Source organism: Stigmatopora argus, chromosome 3 (assembly GCF_051989625.1).
Source record: "Stigmatopora argus isolate UIUO_Sarg chromosome 3, RoL_Sarg_1.0, whole genome shotgun sequence".
Classification (NCBI taxonomy): Eukaryota; Metazoa; Chordata; class Actinopteri; order Syngnathiformes; family Syngnathidae; genus Stigmatopora; species Stigmatopora argus.
Window position 1 is genome coordinate 6,480,218 of NC_135389.1, and position 15,549 is coordinate 6,495,766.

Genomic DNA, 15,549 nt, shown 5'->3' on the forward strand with positions numbered 1-15,549 from the left:
AAAATTGCAATTATTTATTTAAAGGGGGAAATGTAATATTTCATTTGAATTTGATCCTAAAACAAAAAGTTGTCATGAATTACTTTCTCGGGCCGCACAAAATGATTCGGTGGGCCAGATTTGGCCCCAGGGCCGCCACTTTGATACCAGTGGTCTAAGACTTTTTCTATGAAAAATTGTAAACCTACCTAATATTTTCTATTTTACCATGTTAGCTCCTTAGTTTTTCATGTCATCACATATCAGGGTTATGAACTGAACTTGAGAGTTGGTAGCGTTAAAAATAACTGCACCAATCATTTCTGAATGGCAAAAAGTCCAATCCGCACTTTCACGTTTTCAGGTGTGGCTTTATCTGAGGAGAAACAAACTCAAGCTACTTTGCAAAAGATTATTAGTGCAATCTTATTTTGAAATCCGAGAACGGAAATGGCTGTGGACAACAAATCGCATTTTTACATTGTGCTGGCGACGTGCTGAATTATTTTTATTACATATCTACTTAAAAAATCAAATTGGGTGCAAGGTACGTATACGGTGTGGTTTACTTTCTATCTTCATTTCACTTTATTTCACTATGCTATGTCGTGATTTCCGGTGACTTCTACATTTGCATTGTTCTTATTTGCTCCATTATGCTAGCCTCTTAAACCAGCTAAAACAAAGGGTAATAAACCACTCTTTTCAATATTTATTGAATCGCTTTTATTAATGGCCGATGTGACATGTCGAATGTTATTAAAAGGCTTCTATCAAGTGTAAAAATAGCGTTGCGGTTTACTAAACGACGGGAGATTATCGCTAGTCGAACGAGCTTTGGCTTGACACTTTTTGTTGCTAAGCAACCTAACTGGTGCCAAGGACCAAGCTTGTAATTTAATTAGTGTCACAAAAACACGAAATGCTAATTGTCAACATGTCATCATCTGCTATTAAATTTGTGTACTAAATTGTTTTTTGTGTGTTTGATTTTTCAGTAACCTCCATATTTCTGCTAAATGTATATCTCTGGTTATAGTTCCTTTTTTTGTTCAGGAGGCCATCAATTGATCATGTTGGTCCCCATTTTCACACTCAAATTGAGCCATAAAATCAACCCTCGGATGGTGACTGTTGGCAAATTTGATGGTATCCACCCGTGCCTCACTGCAGCAACACAAGCCGGAAAGGTATATATGTGGGAACCCTTTATTGTGCAAGTGACTTTTTGGGGTTTGAAATAAAGAAACAAATAAATAAATACAGTAATACCTTGAGTCACGAGCTTAATGCGTTCCGGGACCGAGCTCGTATGTCGATTTACTCGTATCTCAAATCAACGTTTCCCATAGAAATGAACTAAATACAAATTAATTTGTTCCCACCTTCTCAAAAAACATCAAAAAACAGGATATTACAATGGAAAAACACCTTCCCTTTTAGCTAGAGGTTTTAAAAAGAACCTATCTAGGATTGTTTGCTTTTGTCTCCCCTTCAAAATATTACAAAAATGACGCACACAAATTGGATAACGCATGATCACCTATCAACCTGCTCCTCTCATATTGGCGAGTCAGCTCTGTCATGCGTACACCACTCTCATGTTTTTAGATTATTTCGTGCTTAATATCGATTCCCTGGTGGCTCGGTGGGGCGAGTGGTAAGTGCGTCGGCCTCACAGTTCTGGGGTCCTGGGTTCAAATCCAGGTCACGTGCACCTGTGTGGAGTTTGCATGTTCTCCCCTGAGTGGGTTTCCCCCGCGTACTCCGGTTTCCTCCCACATTCCAAAAACATGCATGGTAGGCTGATTGGACACTCTAAATTGCCCCTAGGTATGGATGTGAGTGTGCATGGTCGTCCGTCTCCTTGTGCCCTGCGATCGACTGGCCACCGATTCAGGATGAACCCCGCCTCTGGCCTGGAATCTGCTGGGATAGGCTCCAGCACCCCCGCGATCCTAGTGAGAAAATGAGATGAGATCGAAATTGCTGATCTATACAAACATTGATTTAATGTATAAAGATACAAATTTATCAAGGCTGCCCAGACCATTTAAAATCACTGTATATATATATATATATATATATATATATATATATATATATATATATATATATATATATATATACATACATATATATAGGCTCCAGCACCCCCTGCCACCCTAATGAGGTTCAGAAAATGAGATGAGAGATGAGAATATCGATTTCCATCATACGCATTTTCTTTGCACTACCCTTCATTGCACCTGCTGTCTTTGGACCCATTGTTTTTTCCTTAAATCTGCAATGACTAACGCAAAAAAGCCTGATAAAATGCAAATAGGGCACTTTCACATTTTTATGAACTTAAAAAAAAAGTAAAATAATTAATGGCAGAAAAAAATCAAAGAAGTGAATTTGTGATAAGTGAAGTCGCTATAATTGAGGGGCGACTCATGATTTCAATGTTCTTGTAGTGTTCTAGATTTCTCTTAGGATGTAAATTTTACTTCCTTTTAACCCAGGCCTTTAACTTTTTGTTCTCTTTCTCAGGTTTTTATTCACAACCCTCACACACATTCTCAAAAACCTGCATCTCACCGACTGAGTCAAAGCACTCAAGATTCGGATATATCGCTTCTCAACATCAACCAGGCAGTGACTTGTCTGACTGCTGGTACTCTGGGCCCAAACACTACTGGTGACACATTGTTGGTGGGATCTCAGACCAACCTGCTGGCCTATGATGTCCATGACAATACAGATATATTCTACAAAGAGGTTAGTTAAAAGCCCTTGGAGAAATGCGCCATATCGAAACATTTTTTTCTCTCCAAAGGAATAGTACCGTTGTCCTCATATCAATGAAAACGGATCATTTTATAATGTGCCGGTGTAAACAACCTATCTGGTAGTGTACTTTGACATTCCTACTGAATAGTTGTTACTTACGGCATGTTTTGTCATGTATTTTTTACTGATAAATTGCTCATATTGTAATTAAATGTGCAATCGGGATATTCATTTAATCCTGTCCAAACTCCATCGTTTATGTTTCATCTGTGTTTCTTGAAATGTGTTTAGGTGTCTGATGGAGCTAATGCAATCGTACTGGGGAAACTCGGGGGGATCCCGAATCCTCTTGCCATCATTGGAGGGAACTGTGCCTTACAAGGCTTTGATTATTTGGGCAACGACCTCTTCTGGACTGTAAGAATTACAAAAATCACAAAATATATTTAATAGATAGCCACCTGATGGTGCAGTGGTTCATCCGACTAAATTTGATATGAGAAGTATGGGTTCAATTCACACTTGGTGGTGGTGTGGTCCTGAGTGTAATTGGTTGTCCGTTTCATTGTGGCCTGCGATTGGCTGGCAACCAACTCAAGGTGTCCCCCACCTGCTCCTTGTGGTTGGCTGGGATAGGTTCCAGCACCGTTTTGAACTTTGTGAAGATGAGCTTTATGGAAGATGGACGAATGAATCTTCAATAGATTATTATTTTAAACAAAATTGTTTTTTGTACATATATTTATCTACAGTATGTTGTGCATGTATCTTTCTTTCGAGCGATTATTTTGTTTATCCTGGAATCTACACATCTTTTCTCAAGGTCACAGGAGATAATGTGAGATCACTTGTGCTGTGTGACTTCACCGGGGATGGCAAAAATGAGGTAATGACTCTAAGCTGAGGTGAAAGCTCTCCATTGGTTAGAGCACTATGCTTTTGGACTATATTACATAATAATATATAATATATCTAATCATATTTTAGAAAAAACATATTGTAAACTGTGCTTTGCTGCTAGAGGCAACAGCGTATTAATGAATTCATCTACATTTTCTTGGGTTTATTCTGTGACTTGTGGCAGCTACTGGTTGGATCTGAGGATTTTGACATCAGAGTTTTCAGAGAGGATGAGCTTGTGACTGAAATGACTGAAAATGAGGTTAGTATGCTCTCTGTGTTTGACTTCCATTATTATGCTTTAGATTACAGACGCTCCCCTACTTACGAACGAGTTAGGTTCCGAGCGATTGTTCATAAGTTGAATTTGTTTGTAAGTTGATTCAGTGCTATATTTTGTATTATAATTTATGTTTAAGGCCTATATAAGTATATTGAAGGTTTATATAAGTGCATTTGTATGTTTAAGGCTTGTATAAGTAACACGCATTGGTTTGTACTGAAAAAAACATTTAATAAAATGGAGAGAATATGTACAGTACTGTATAGAGAGAGAGATTTATGTATTAGAAACTGGCCGAAAGAAGCGATCTAACGACGATTGCACAGTTTTCTTCTTTTTTTCATCATAACTGATGCGGTAGCACTGTATGGCATCATTCAATTGATTTGCAAACTTTGTGCAACGTTCAATATTTGGGTCCTGCTGCTCGATCTTTCTGTTTATAAATGGTACTGACGGTCGAACGATTCAAGTTGTATGCCCGTGCAACGCTCACCACTCTCACGCGCATCAAGCTTCGTTATTATTGCCACTCGTTTCAAATGAAATGGCTTGCCTCTTCCTTGCAAATCCCTCAATAGAAGCCTTTCGCTTTTTACCAACAATATTCAATAATGGATGCACGAGATATTTATTGATACAAATGAAAAAGTTTCTTTGCGCACTGGAGATACGTTCACGCGCTTCTGCATTGCAACGAATTGGACAGAAGAAGGTAGATGCTGGGGAGCTGAGCTCTCACAGCGGCAGGCGTCGGTATTAGCGGCGGAAAGAAGCACTACTCGGAAAAAAATACAAAATCGAACTTACGAATATTTTTCGACATAAACGCAATTTGCAGACATGTTCGTATGTACCGTTGTTCGTAAGTCGTATGTTCGTAAGTAGAGGAGCGTCTGTACAGGCAATTAAAAATCCCACTTCCAATCTTGTTGGGAAGTGATACAAACGATGAATAAAAAAGTCCTTGTTAACCACTGAGTCTCTTTGGAGATGCATCTTGACCTTGCCACCGGAATTAACTAAACCTTTTGTTTATGATTGTTCATTACCATTATGGACCTTCTTTTTATTTCAACTTCATTTTCTCTTTTGCATAGACCGTAACATCACTGTGTCACATGCACAGTAACCGATTTGGTTATGCCCTGGCAAATGGCACTGTTGGAGTCTATGAGCGCAATTCTCGGTACTGGAGGATCAAGGTAATTAACACCATTGAATAAAGCAGCTCATTCATGAATTATGACTTTTTGTAATACCCTTACAGGCACTCATTTAAGTTATTGGCGGTCATTTACGGCACTAAATGTCCAATGCAAAGAAACGAAAGTTCATTCGATGTCTATCGTGCTCAGTGGCACGTAAAGATCAGCATTCACGGCCGGTCCTCGAATGAATTCGATGTCTGTTGCTGTCAATGGCATGTAATGATTTAAAAACTATGAAACAAATATATAAATCGAAGTGTGAGTTGGGGCAATGATCTGTTTTTATTAATTTAATTTAGCCTTTATCAACAACAATGTCTACATGTAAAAAAATCTCATCTCATTTTCTGAACTGCTTTATCCTCATTAGGGTCGCGGGGGGGGGGGGGGGGGGTGCTGGAGCCAATCCCAGCTGTCTCCGGGCCAGAGGCGGGGACCAAACGTCTTTTGACGAAACGTCCGGTCACGCCCTGGAAGGGTTAAATGCTGTTTACCGGATGCTTTCTTGAGTTCTAATTCTAATTCACTACTTCTCAACGTAGTCTAAAAATCATGCAATGAGCATCCACGCCTTTGATTTGAACGCTGATGGTGTGGTGGAGCTCATCACTGGCTGGTCAAATGGAAAGGTTAGCATCTTAAAGGCACTCTTGACTCAGTGAACACATGACTGCATTCATCACCACCTTCTTTCCGCACATTCTTCTGTTACAGATCGATGCTCGAAGCGACCGCACAGGTGAAGTCATTTTTAGAGACAACTTCTCCTCTTCTGTGGCTGGCGTGGTAGAGGGAGACTACAGATTGGATGGGCAGAAACAACTTATCTGTGCCTCCGTAGAAGGAGAAGGTACAATCTGTGTTTTCTGTCAAAAACTTTTTTCGAAAATGAGTTTAAACACTAAGACTATTATAATCTAGTTACATTTGTACCTTAATGTTATTGCCTTTTTGACATGGATAATGTAGTTCGTGGATACCTACCTGCTGGGAAAGAGTTGAAAGGCAATCTCATGGACTCCAGTGCTGAACAGGACCTAATTAGAGAGCTCAGCAATCGCAGGCAAAATCTACTGCTGGAGCTGCGCAACTATGAAGAAAACTCTAAGGTACACATTTAGCATGTTCTGGCTAATATTATATTTGTTAATTCATTACTCATACCGCTTCTCCTCACAAGGGTCACGGGGGATGCTTGAGCCTAACTCAGCCAACTATGGGCACCAGGCGAGGGACACGCTGAATTGGTGGCCAGCCAATCGCAGGGCACAAGGGTACAATCATTCATGCTCACACTCCTACCTAGAGGCAATTTAGAGGGTTCAACCAGCCTACTACGTATGTTTTTTGGGATGTAGGAGGAAACACAGGAAGGTCCAAACCTGGGATTGAACCCTCGATCACAGAACTGTGTGGCTGATGCACTAACCACCCACCCAGAAGGCTGCCGCTAATATTATACATGCATGTCAAACTCATTTTGGTTTACCGTCCACATTTAAGCAATTTCTTCTCAGCTGCACCTGGCTGGAATATTTCTGGCTTATAAATGTATTTATCTTCCGTACTGCGCAAGCTCGTAAAGGTTGTGGTGTTGCCAGAGCCTATCCCAGCTGACTTAGGAGACTACACTAGACTGGTCACCAGTCAGCCACAGGACAAACAGAGAAATAAATGACCATTCGCACTCTCAATCATAACGCCAACAGGGGGAATCGAGCCCGCGCCTGCCCGCACAGAAGTCAGGCGAGTGAACCATTACACTACTAGGCGGCATGAGGCCAATAAATTATGAACACAATTAATTACAGCCATTTTCAGTTCATGTAGATGTAAAAATGCACTCTTATGCAACACAGCCTCAATTTTTATGATGGCTTTTGACACTTTTCGCATTTCAGTTTTGGCTTTGTACTATTCATCCATTAACAACAATTTTATGTTCCTTGAATAAGCTGAAAGCCTCCTTTCTCATACTAATTGGAAACAGGGCTGGATTTTTTAAGACAAACACAAGACACTTAATTGTCCATGTTATGATAAATAACAGCTGTCCTTTATCTAGGGTGAGTTGGACAGCACAGGTGGAATTCCAGCCAACACTCAGCTCCAAACAGCTCTCACAGTAAGAGCTGCAACAGAGGTCCAGAAAGCTCATGTGGAGCTGTGCATCACAACACCAAATGGTATTAAGTAGTAGCACTTCAACTCAAGAATGTGCTTTCTCTGTTGGACTAAACTAGAGTATTATTTTGTTTGCCAGAAACAATAATTCGTGCGGTGCTCATATTCTCGGAAGGCATTTTCGAGGGAGAGAGCCATGTTGTTCACCCCAGTGTCCAGAACCTTTCAGGTTGTGTTCGAGTCCCTATCGTGCCTCCAAAAGACATACCAGTAGATCTGCACGTCAAGGCCTTTGTTGGTGTAAAAAATAGGTAAGTCACAAACCGGCCTTTGTACTCATTATGATCTAATGTTTGACTGAAGGGAAACACCATGTTGGCACTTGTCTAGGGGTGATTTTAGTTCACTCCCGAAAAGATAAACGTAGGCAACATTTTAGTAGTTGACTGCTATTGACGGTGATAGGTTAAAGTTCAAATGGGTTGAATGTATACTAATGACAAAGTCAGAGAGAGAGAGAGAAGAGCAACATGATTGGATGTCTATCATTGAAAGAATTAATTTTGTATTGCTTAGGTCACATTATCTTGGTTTTAAACACTGGTGTAAATATATTGGATCCCCGACATGTACTGAAAAAATGTTATGGAAAATGAATGACTGGATGTATGTACACAGAGTTGAAAATGAAGGTCTCTCTGAATGTCATAATCCCAAATGTGGCCCAATGAACCCAAGTTACTTTTAGGTTCTCAAAATTAACCTTATCGTGTTCAGTAGTCCCCGTACTACCAAGTTAAAAACCCACATACTCCACTCACATGCATATTGCATTTCTTCCGAGTATACAGTAATGCCATGACACTTTGCGGATCGAGTATCGCGGATTCACCACATCACGGCTTGGATCTGTCATGAAAGGTTTATAGTGTCGGAATAATAATACAAAAATTAAATGGGGAAAAAAAGGCAAATCACAATTGGGGAGTATTTCACTGACCACTAGTGGGTAATGTCTACCTTCAGGAGTTAAAGAATAGTACCGAGTGTTTTAAAGTCCACATAATATTAAATAGACCATAAAAACACTGTCCCTACATTGTGGTTATTCACCTATTGGGGTAGGTCCTGGAACCTATTAACCGCGATAAACGAGGTCTTACTGTAAATTCATTTCCATATTGAAAACCACTATACAGGATCCTGCCGGATAGTAACTTTCATACAGAATTGGGACACTTTGACCAATTTTAAAGGGAATTTACATATAAACTTCCCCTCTACTTACGAAATTTTCGAGTTACAAAAAAAGTTCTGGAACCAATTAATTTTGTAAGAAGAGGTACGACTGTACTACAAAGGCATGGCCTCTCAATTGCCTTACATTGTGGTGCATAAATCAAACACGTTGAATGCAGTAATTATTGTCATGATCTTTCCAGACGATCTTTCGATGCGCATATCAGGCTGTTACATTGATCGGTCTGATACCATCCTCACCCTGGCTTTCGATACTCCTGGCAACTCACATATGCAAAAAAAAACACTGAGACTTTGGCCTTCTGCAGCTATTATTAATGCTTTTGCCAGAAATATGCGCTTTATTTATTCTGTTAGTATTTTACTCTACTCAGGAAGCACAAATTTGTGATTCCTTCAATAGGAAATGATCATATCCATAAATTCCTTATAGGATTAGGAAGCAAAAGTGTTAGGTTTGTGTTGTTTTGTTCCAACACCCTTCGTGCCTGATTCCATGCAAATTGGTCCATCACCGTTTCACACCTGCTCGCCCTCACTCCTTGACGGAGAGAAAGATTGTAGCTATTTGCTGTCTATCAGTACATTTACTCATTTTTTTGGGGTTATTGTAGCACCCAGTTCCATGTGTTTGAAATCACCCGACAGCTGCCCCGTTTCTCCATGTATGATATGACAGTTGACCCCTCAGCTCCTCCTCCCACTGGGAGAGTCACATTCACTATCAATGACCGGCCACAGCGTGTAAGTGAAGAATTTCATCCTTTTTTTTTTTTTTTTTTTAAAACAAGCCTCAATGACTTCTCAATATTTTTTGCATGTGTCTGTGTATGCATAGGTTGCTATGTGGCTGAACCAAAACTTCTTACTCCCGGATGGTATCGATAGTCCTGATGTTACTTTTAATTCCCTTCGTGGCGGGGGACTGCTTTGCATCAGCATGGCTACTAACGGACAGGTGAACATAGACATATTCAACAATCCAAAATTGAAATCAAAGATGATGCATTTTTTTTAAATGTACCGTATTTGTTCGAATATAACGTGCACACGTGTATAAAGCGCACCCATAATTTGTGACCAAAATTTGCTATAATTTTTTTTTCACTTTCTCAAGGATTGCACGGGTACTGGTAATTGGCAAATGCTGAACACATGTCGCCATGACAAAACATTTATTCACAACGTATAGTACGGAAACTTGGTAAAACAAACTACCAGTATGAACACAATTCTCAAATGGAATTTACAATATTTTAATCCTTAAAGTCTAATTAATCATCATAATATTTAAAATATTTTAACGTCTGATTCATCATCATCAGACTCACCAAACAATTGATTCCATTCTTCTTGAGTTCTTTTTTTTAAGTGTGAGCATCGGCCAATAGAACGGGCTCTCGCTCCCCATCTGGCGGACAAAGACATGTTGTACGTCTCCCATTATAACGGCTGCCGAGGGGACTTTTTCACTGGCGGAGGGCAGTGTTTCACCGGGATTCATGTATAACGCGCACCCGAACTTTGCGTCAGTTTTTTGGTACAACATTTTTTGCGTTATACTCGAATAAATACGGTATGCATTTCTCACATGTATTTTATACATTAGATCATAGCAAAAAGAATCACCCGCATTGAACCATCTTTGATTATTCATCCATTTAGATCACTCTGAAAACTGATGATATTGACCTGGCGGGAGATTTGGTCCAATCACTAGCCTCTTTCCTGGCAATAGAGGAACTGTCAGCAGAGGCAGACTTTCCAACTTATTTTGAGGAGCTTCAAACTACACTCACTGAGGTTTAAATTCTTGCTGCCATATTTCCTAAAAAGATTTCAGTTCCATATATCATGTCAATATTATTAACAATTCCCTTCTGTATAAAGCTTGCAGTGACGTGCTTTGGCCCCTACATTTGTTATTTTAAGAAGTCCTGAATTGTGCCCACTAGGTAGATGAGTTTCACGCTGTCCACCAGAAGTTAACTGCAGAAATGGCTGACCACTCTAACTACATCAAGCAAATGCTTGTGCAAGCAGAAGATGCTCGCTTGATGGGTGACATGTTAGTTTTCAATTCGCTTACAGTAACCAATTGTACATTGGACATTATCTTTTTTTTCTTCTTTTTGGGATTCTCCCAAATGTTACTTAATCTGAAATTGTTAATGTTCACAATTATTCAGTATTATAATTTCAATAAGAAGTAAGGTTACCTTCATTTGGCTAATCCACTTAAAATGAATTATTTTTACTCCATTGTAGGATTACTCCTTTACCCTTTATATTAGGAGTACTATTATCCATAGCTAGAGCCTATGACACTTGACTTTTCACTTTGAGGCAACATTGTCATTCTTAAAATAATTCAACTGAATAGCTTTCCAATAAGAGTTATATTTTGAAGTACCATCATGTCAGATGATTTTTTTTTTAAATGTGTGGTTTTCAACATTCTCATCTATATTACCCATCAGACTTGGTGCCTCTTTATCTTCGGCAGGACTTCCATGAAGAAACATTACAGACAGCTTTACGATCTAAACCGAGACCTTGTCAGCGAGTACAAAATTCGCTCAAATAATCACAATGCTCTGCTGGGCTGCCTCAAGTCTGTCAACCAAGCAATCCAGCGAACTGGTCGACTTCGAGGTGAGCTATTTTGAGTTTCAGCGTGTGTACCTTTGTTTGCTGTACATTTAATGATGGATCAAAAGTTAATTTCTTAAGATTTCTCCCACATAATGCAGCGCTTGTCTTTTGGATTCCTGTATTCATATTCATCGTGACCGGACGTTTGGTCGAAAGACGTTTGGTCGATTGGACACTTGGTCGACCGGACGTTTGGTAGAACGGACGTTTGGTAGAACGGACGTTTGATAGAACGGACGTTTGGTAGAACGGACGTTTGGTAGAACAGACGTTTGGTAGAACGGACGTTTGGTAGAACGGACGTTTGGTAGAACGGACGTTTGGTAGAACAGACGTTAGGTAGAACGGATGTTTGGTAGACGTTTTGGCAGAAAGACAACCTCCCTGAGCGCACTGAGTACCAGTGTGAGCGACATCATTGTTACTCGGATGATTCGCCTAAAGACATTTCGCCGACGGACGTTTGACAGACGGGCAGGTCGCCGAATGAACGTTCGGCCGAACGGAGGTTTCGCCGAAACGGGATTCGCGCGCTCGCCCCGCCCCCAGATCGTGTGTGTATATGTTTTTCAACCTCGGCCCGCGGGCCATATACGGCCCGTTAGGATTTTTAATCCGGCCCGCCGCCGGCGTTGTCCAATTTATAGTAAAAATCAATGTTAGTCTACCATCAATGGCAGCCCGGGAATAAGCACTCTTGGGCGGGCATGGCAGCCCGAGAATAAGCACTCTTGGGCGGGCAAATGTAGCAGAACCAAGCCGTAAAATGACAGCAATCGGGTTAAATCCATCCTAAAACAGCATTTAATGATTAAATACAAATACTTGAGCTCTTTGGACATTAGAACCAAGCCCAGGTAAGTGAATTCCTCGGTAAAATGTCGCGATGATGTCGCTATGGAGGCAAAAACTGTCTATATACGTCCATTCGCCAAACGGCTCAAAATGCTCTCAAATTCGGTCAAATCCAGCTGAAAACAGCGTTTAATGATTAAATACAAATACTAGTATTTGTATTTAATCATTAAACTAACAAATACCGTAATTACTCGAATATAACACGCAGATTTTTGCTATATAATTAATTCCAATAGTTGGGGGTGCGTGTTATAATCAATAACTAATTTTTTTTTATTTATTTTTTATTTTTTTTATTTTTTTTTGTGTCTTGTTACATGGCCCTTAGCCTGGTGCTTTTTCTTGCCAAATAAATTGAATTGAAATTGAATTGAATAAAATAAATTACAAATTTTCGATCGAAAAAAGGATTGTCAAACTCACTTTGACACACGGATTTTACGTCATCTCGTAGAGCCGACGCACGGATTTTACGTCATCTCGTGAAGCCGACGCACAGATTTTACGTCATCTCGTAAAGCCGAGACCACCACTGCCCCCCTCTAGCCTCGTACCCGTCTCAGTTCACCCTCTCTCAGTTCAGTGTTATAATCAATAACTAAAATAAATTACAAATTTTCGATCGAAAAAAGCATTGTCACACTCACTTTGACGCACGGATTTTACGTCATCTCGTAAAGCCAATCGGATGATGTGTTGTGGGAGGAAGAGGAAGTGGATGAAGGAAGCGTGGACGTTGATAGGATTCTCAACGAAGAGATGTATGAGAGGACAGACAAAGAGAGAGAGGAACTCTTCATTTGAAGGATTCTAATGAATAAATTTGTTTGAACAAAACAATCGTGAAACGAAGAAAAAAAGGTAAGATTTCTGATTTTCGTCAGCGGGAAATTTTAGGTGCGCACTATATTCGAGTACTGCGTTTTTCCAGATTTTTTTGGCCCAAAATTACCTGCGTGTTATTTTCGAGTGCGTGTTATATTCGAGTAATTACGGTACTAGTATTTGTATTTAATCATTAAACGCAGTTTGAACGAACGTTCATTCGGCGACCTGTCCGTCTGTCAAACGTCCGTCGGCAAAACGTCTTTAGGCGAATCATCCGGTCACGACATCATCATTGCTCGCTATGGGCACAGCAGTATCACACCTGCCACAAGCAGGTGCATGTCAATGTTCCCTCTAATTTTTCATGTAAAACACGAAAAACATAAGAGTGGACAGAGCTACTGCCACTGGCTGCCGCTTAAACGGCGCCATCATGTGGAAAGGGGTAAAAAATAAAAAATAAATTACTGCGCGCCATATGATTTCTGCTGCGCAGAGAAGACGAGAGTAGTGCGCAATTGCGCACGCGCGCAGCTTAGAGGGAACATTGGTCGCCGGGTTCGCTCGCTGTCAAAATGTGACAGTTTACTGTTGATATTTTGATATTAGATATTTAGATATTAAACTCACTCTCTCTCTCCCATGGTTATAATTTTGAGAGCTGGTTTCAACAGTAACAACCCGGCGACCAAACGTTCATTCTACCAAACGTCCGTTCTACCAAACGTCCGGTTGACCAAACGTCCGGTCGACCAAACATCCGGTCGACCAAACGTCTTTCGACGAAACGTCCGAGAACCGATATTCATTGATTCAATATGAAATGAGCAAAGCTTTTTAACATTATTTTCCAGTTACATAAACTTTGTTCGGTTCAAAAGTACTCGCTGAATCTGCTATAATTATTTTTTTTATCCATGTGTGCATTCTTTCCAGTGGGTAGACCAAAGAACCAAGTCATCTCAGCATGCCGGGACGCTATTAAGAGCAATAATGTCAGTGCACTCTTAAGGGTCATGAGAGCTGGTGTTGCTGCCTCTTGATAGTGAAGCAAGACAGGGATAATGGACAAAAGAGAGAGGTTGACGACTCTTGCGTGAAGCAATTCAACCCTCACCAGTGTAAGTATGAGAAAATTCAAAGAATTGTGGGATTTCAGCACAATCAAGAAACTCGAATTTGTGAGAGAATGAATTTTTGAGAACCATCCATGCCAGTCAAATGCTGCGTGTTGCTAGTTTAGTTGCTTTTGGAACCAAAAATAGTGTGAACGAGAAAGAAAACAAGTTAAATGTTTCAAGCTTAGAAGACCAATTTTATAGCAGTGGTATTTAATATAGCAAGGTCATGCTGAGTACCTAAAACTATAAAGTGGTCCATGTGTTGACAGCGTTGTGGTGAATCATCACTTGTAAATGACTTCAAAGGCTGTGAAAGAAAAATGTGTGGGGGAACAATTACTGATGTCATGTTAAACATTAAAAATGTTGCACTCAAAGAAGACTTGATGTAAAGGAATGATTGGATTAAGAAAATGTCCAGTTAGATTGCTATAGTCAGATCCCCAACTAATAATTGACACCATTGCACAGTAATCCCATGAGCATCTTCATCCTCCAATCCTTGCTCCCCCAAACCCCAGCCCCCCCCCCCCCCAGCTGCATGACAACATGTGTCAGTAATCACATGTAAATTTAAGAGGGACGTTTTAGCTGAAATGAGCAATTTCAAATGTGTTTTGAAAGATTTTACTGAGTTTAGGGTGATAAAATGGGCAGGTCATGTTGCACATTTATAAAAGAAATGCCTAATTGTGACTGAATGTCATGTAAATTTTACCACAAAGACAAAAAAGACGCTAGCTTTGACTTGAGTCCACAATGGGAGCAATGTAGTAGTGTATTTTAGCACAGTGTAATAGTAGCCAAAGAAAACATTCGGTAAGTGACTTTGGTGTTACAGATATGTATACTACTTTTCTAAAATATAAATTTGTTATTGTCCTTTTGTCAAGATTAAATGGACCATTGTTTTAAGTTTTGCCTAAATGGTCTTGGCCAGGGGAATCCCACAGATTTCTCTTTCCGAGGATCTGGCTTATTCAGCGTTTTCTTCCACTGCTGGAAAGGCTGACTGGAGGGATTAGTATGCATGAGCAAAGCAATATGTTCTCTAAGAGAGTCAACAAATACCGAAGAATTCTCCACCCTCAATGCCTTTCCTATTTTGTTTATTCAACATCTGCGAGTCACATGTGGCATGGGCCAGCACAGCTGTACTAGACCAGCCAGATTTCCTGGTGTCCACATTCTATCCACCAGCAGACATGAACAAAGAAGAATCATCAGTAGGCATGGTGATGGAAAATTACTACATTGTGCTACATTCATATTAGTCTACAACTGGGCAAAAAAGAAACTGAACATCTGCCCATTGTTGGTTCTCTTGAAGCACTCAGCACACCATCTTTTGTGCTTAAAGGTGATCAATTATATATGAATGATTACAATAATATAATAAATTGCCTAATAAATGATTATAAATTGAGTCACTTTTGAAAAGTCCTTTAAAAACTGAATGCCACTGGAAATGGTGATGTCTTATTGAACATAAATTAGAATGTCCTGAACACTAAATTGATCACAATGGCTGGAAAAAACATTAATGGACATGTGC

At 40.0% G+C, this 15,549-nt stretch overlaps 1 protein-coding gene across 4 annotated transcripts; it reads left to right on the top strand.

Annotated features, from left to right (window-relative positions):
- The first annotated feature begins 351 nt into the window (after positions 1-351).
- On the top strand, positions 352-15,420 carry bbs2 (Bardet-Biedl syndrome 2). 4 transcript variants are annotated; one of them, XM_077595249.1, is made up of 19 exons: positions 352-526; positions 643-667; positions 1,019-1,169; positions 2,515-2,742; positions 3,046-3,171; positions 3,578-3,640; positions 3,839-3,916; positions 5,038-5,142; positions 5,691-5,777; positions 5,863-5,998; positions 6,118-6,257; positions 7,214-7,334; positions 7,412-7,583; positions 9,147-9,276; positions 9,371-9,490; positions 10,198-10,335; positions 10,488-10,600; positions 11,039-11,187; positions 13,810-15,420. In XM_077595249.1, the coding sequence occupies exons 3-19, from the start codon at positions 1,053-1,055 to the stop codon at positions 13,914-13,916; spliced, it is 2,130 nt and encodes a 709-aa protein (XP_077451375.1). In that variant the 5' UTR covers positions 352-526; positions 643-667; positions 1,019-1,052; the 3' UTR covers positions 13,917-15,420. The 4 variants fall into 4 exon arrangements, with proteins under 4 accessions (XP_077451375.1, XP_077451376.1, XP_077451374.1 ...); XM_077595250.1 differs by having other exon boundaries at positions 1,036-1,169; XM_077595248.1 differs by lacking the exon at positions 643-667 and having other exon boundaries at positions 353-526.
- Positions 15,421-15,549: the final 129 nt, after the last annotated feature.

Coding starts and splice junctions, on each gene's coding strand:
- bbs2 (XM_077595249.1), top strand. CDS start 1,053: ATGTTGGTCCCCATTTTCACACTCAAATTGAGCCATAAAATCAACCCT. Junction 3,641..3,838: donor CCGGGGATGGCAAAAATGAG/GTAATGACTCTA, acceptor GACTTGTGGCAG/CTACTGGTTGGATCTGAGGA. Junction 7,584..9,146: donor TTTGTTGGTGTAAAAAATAG/GTAAGTCACAAA, acceptor GGGTTATTGTAG/CACCCAGTTCCATGTGTTTG.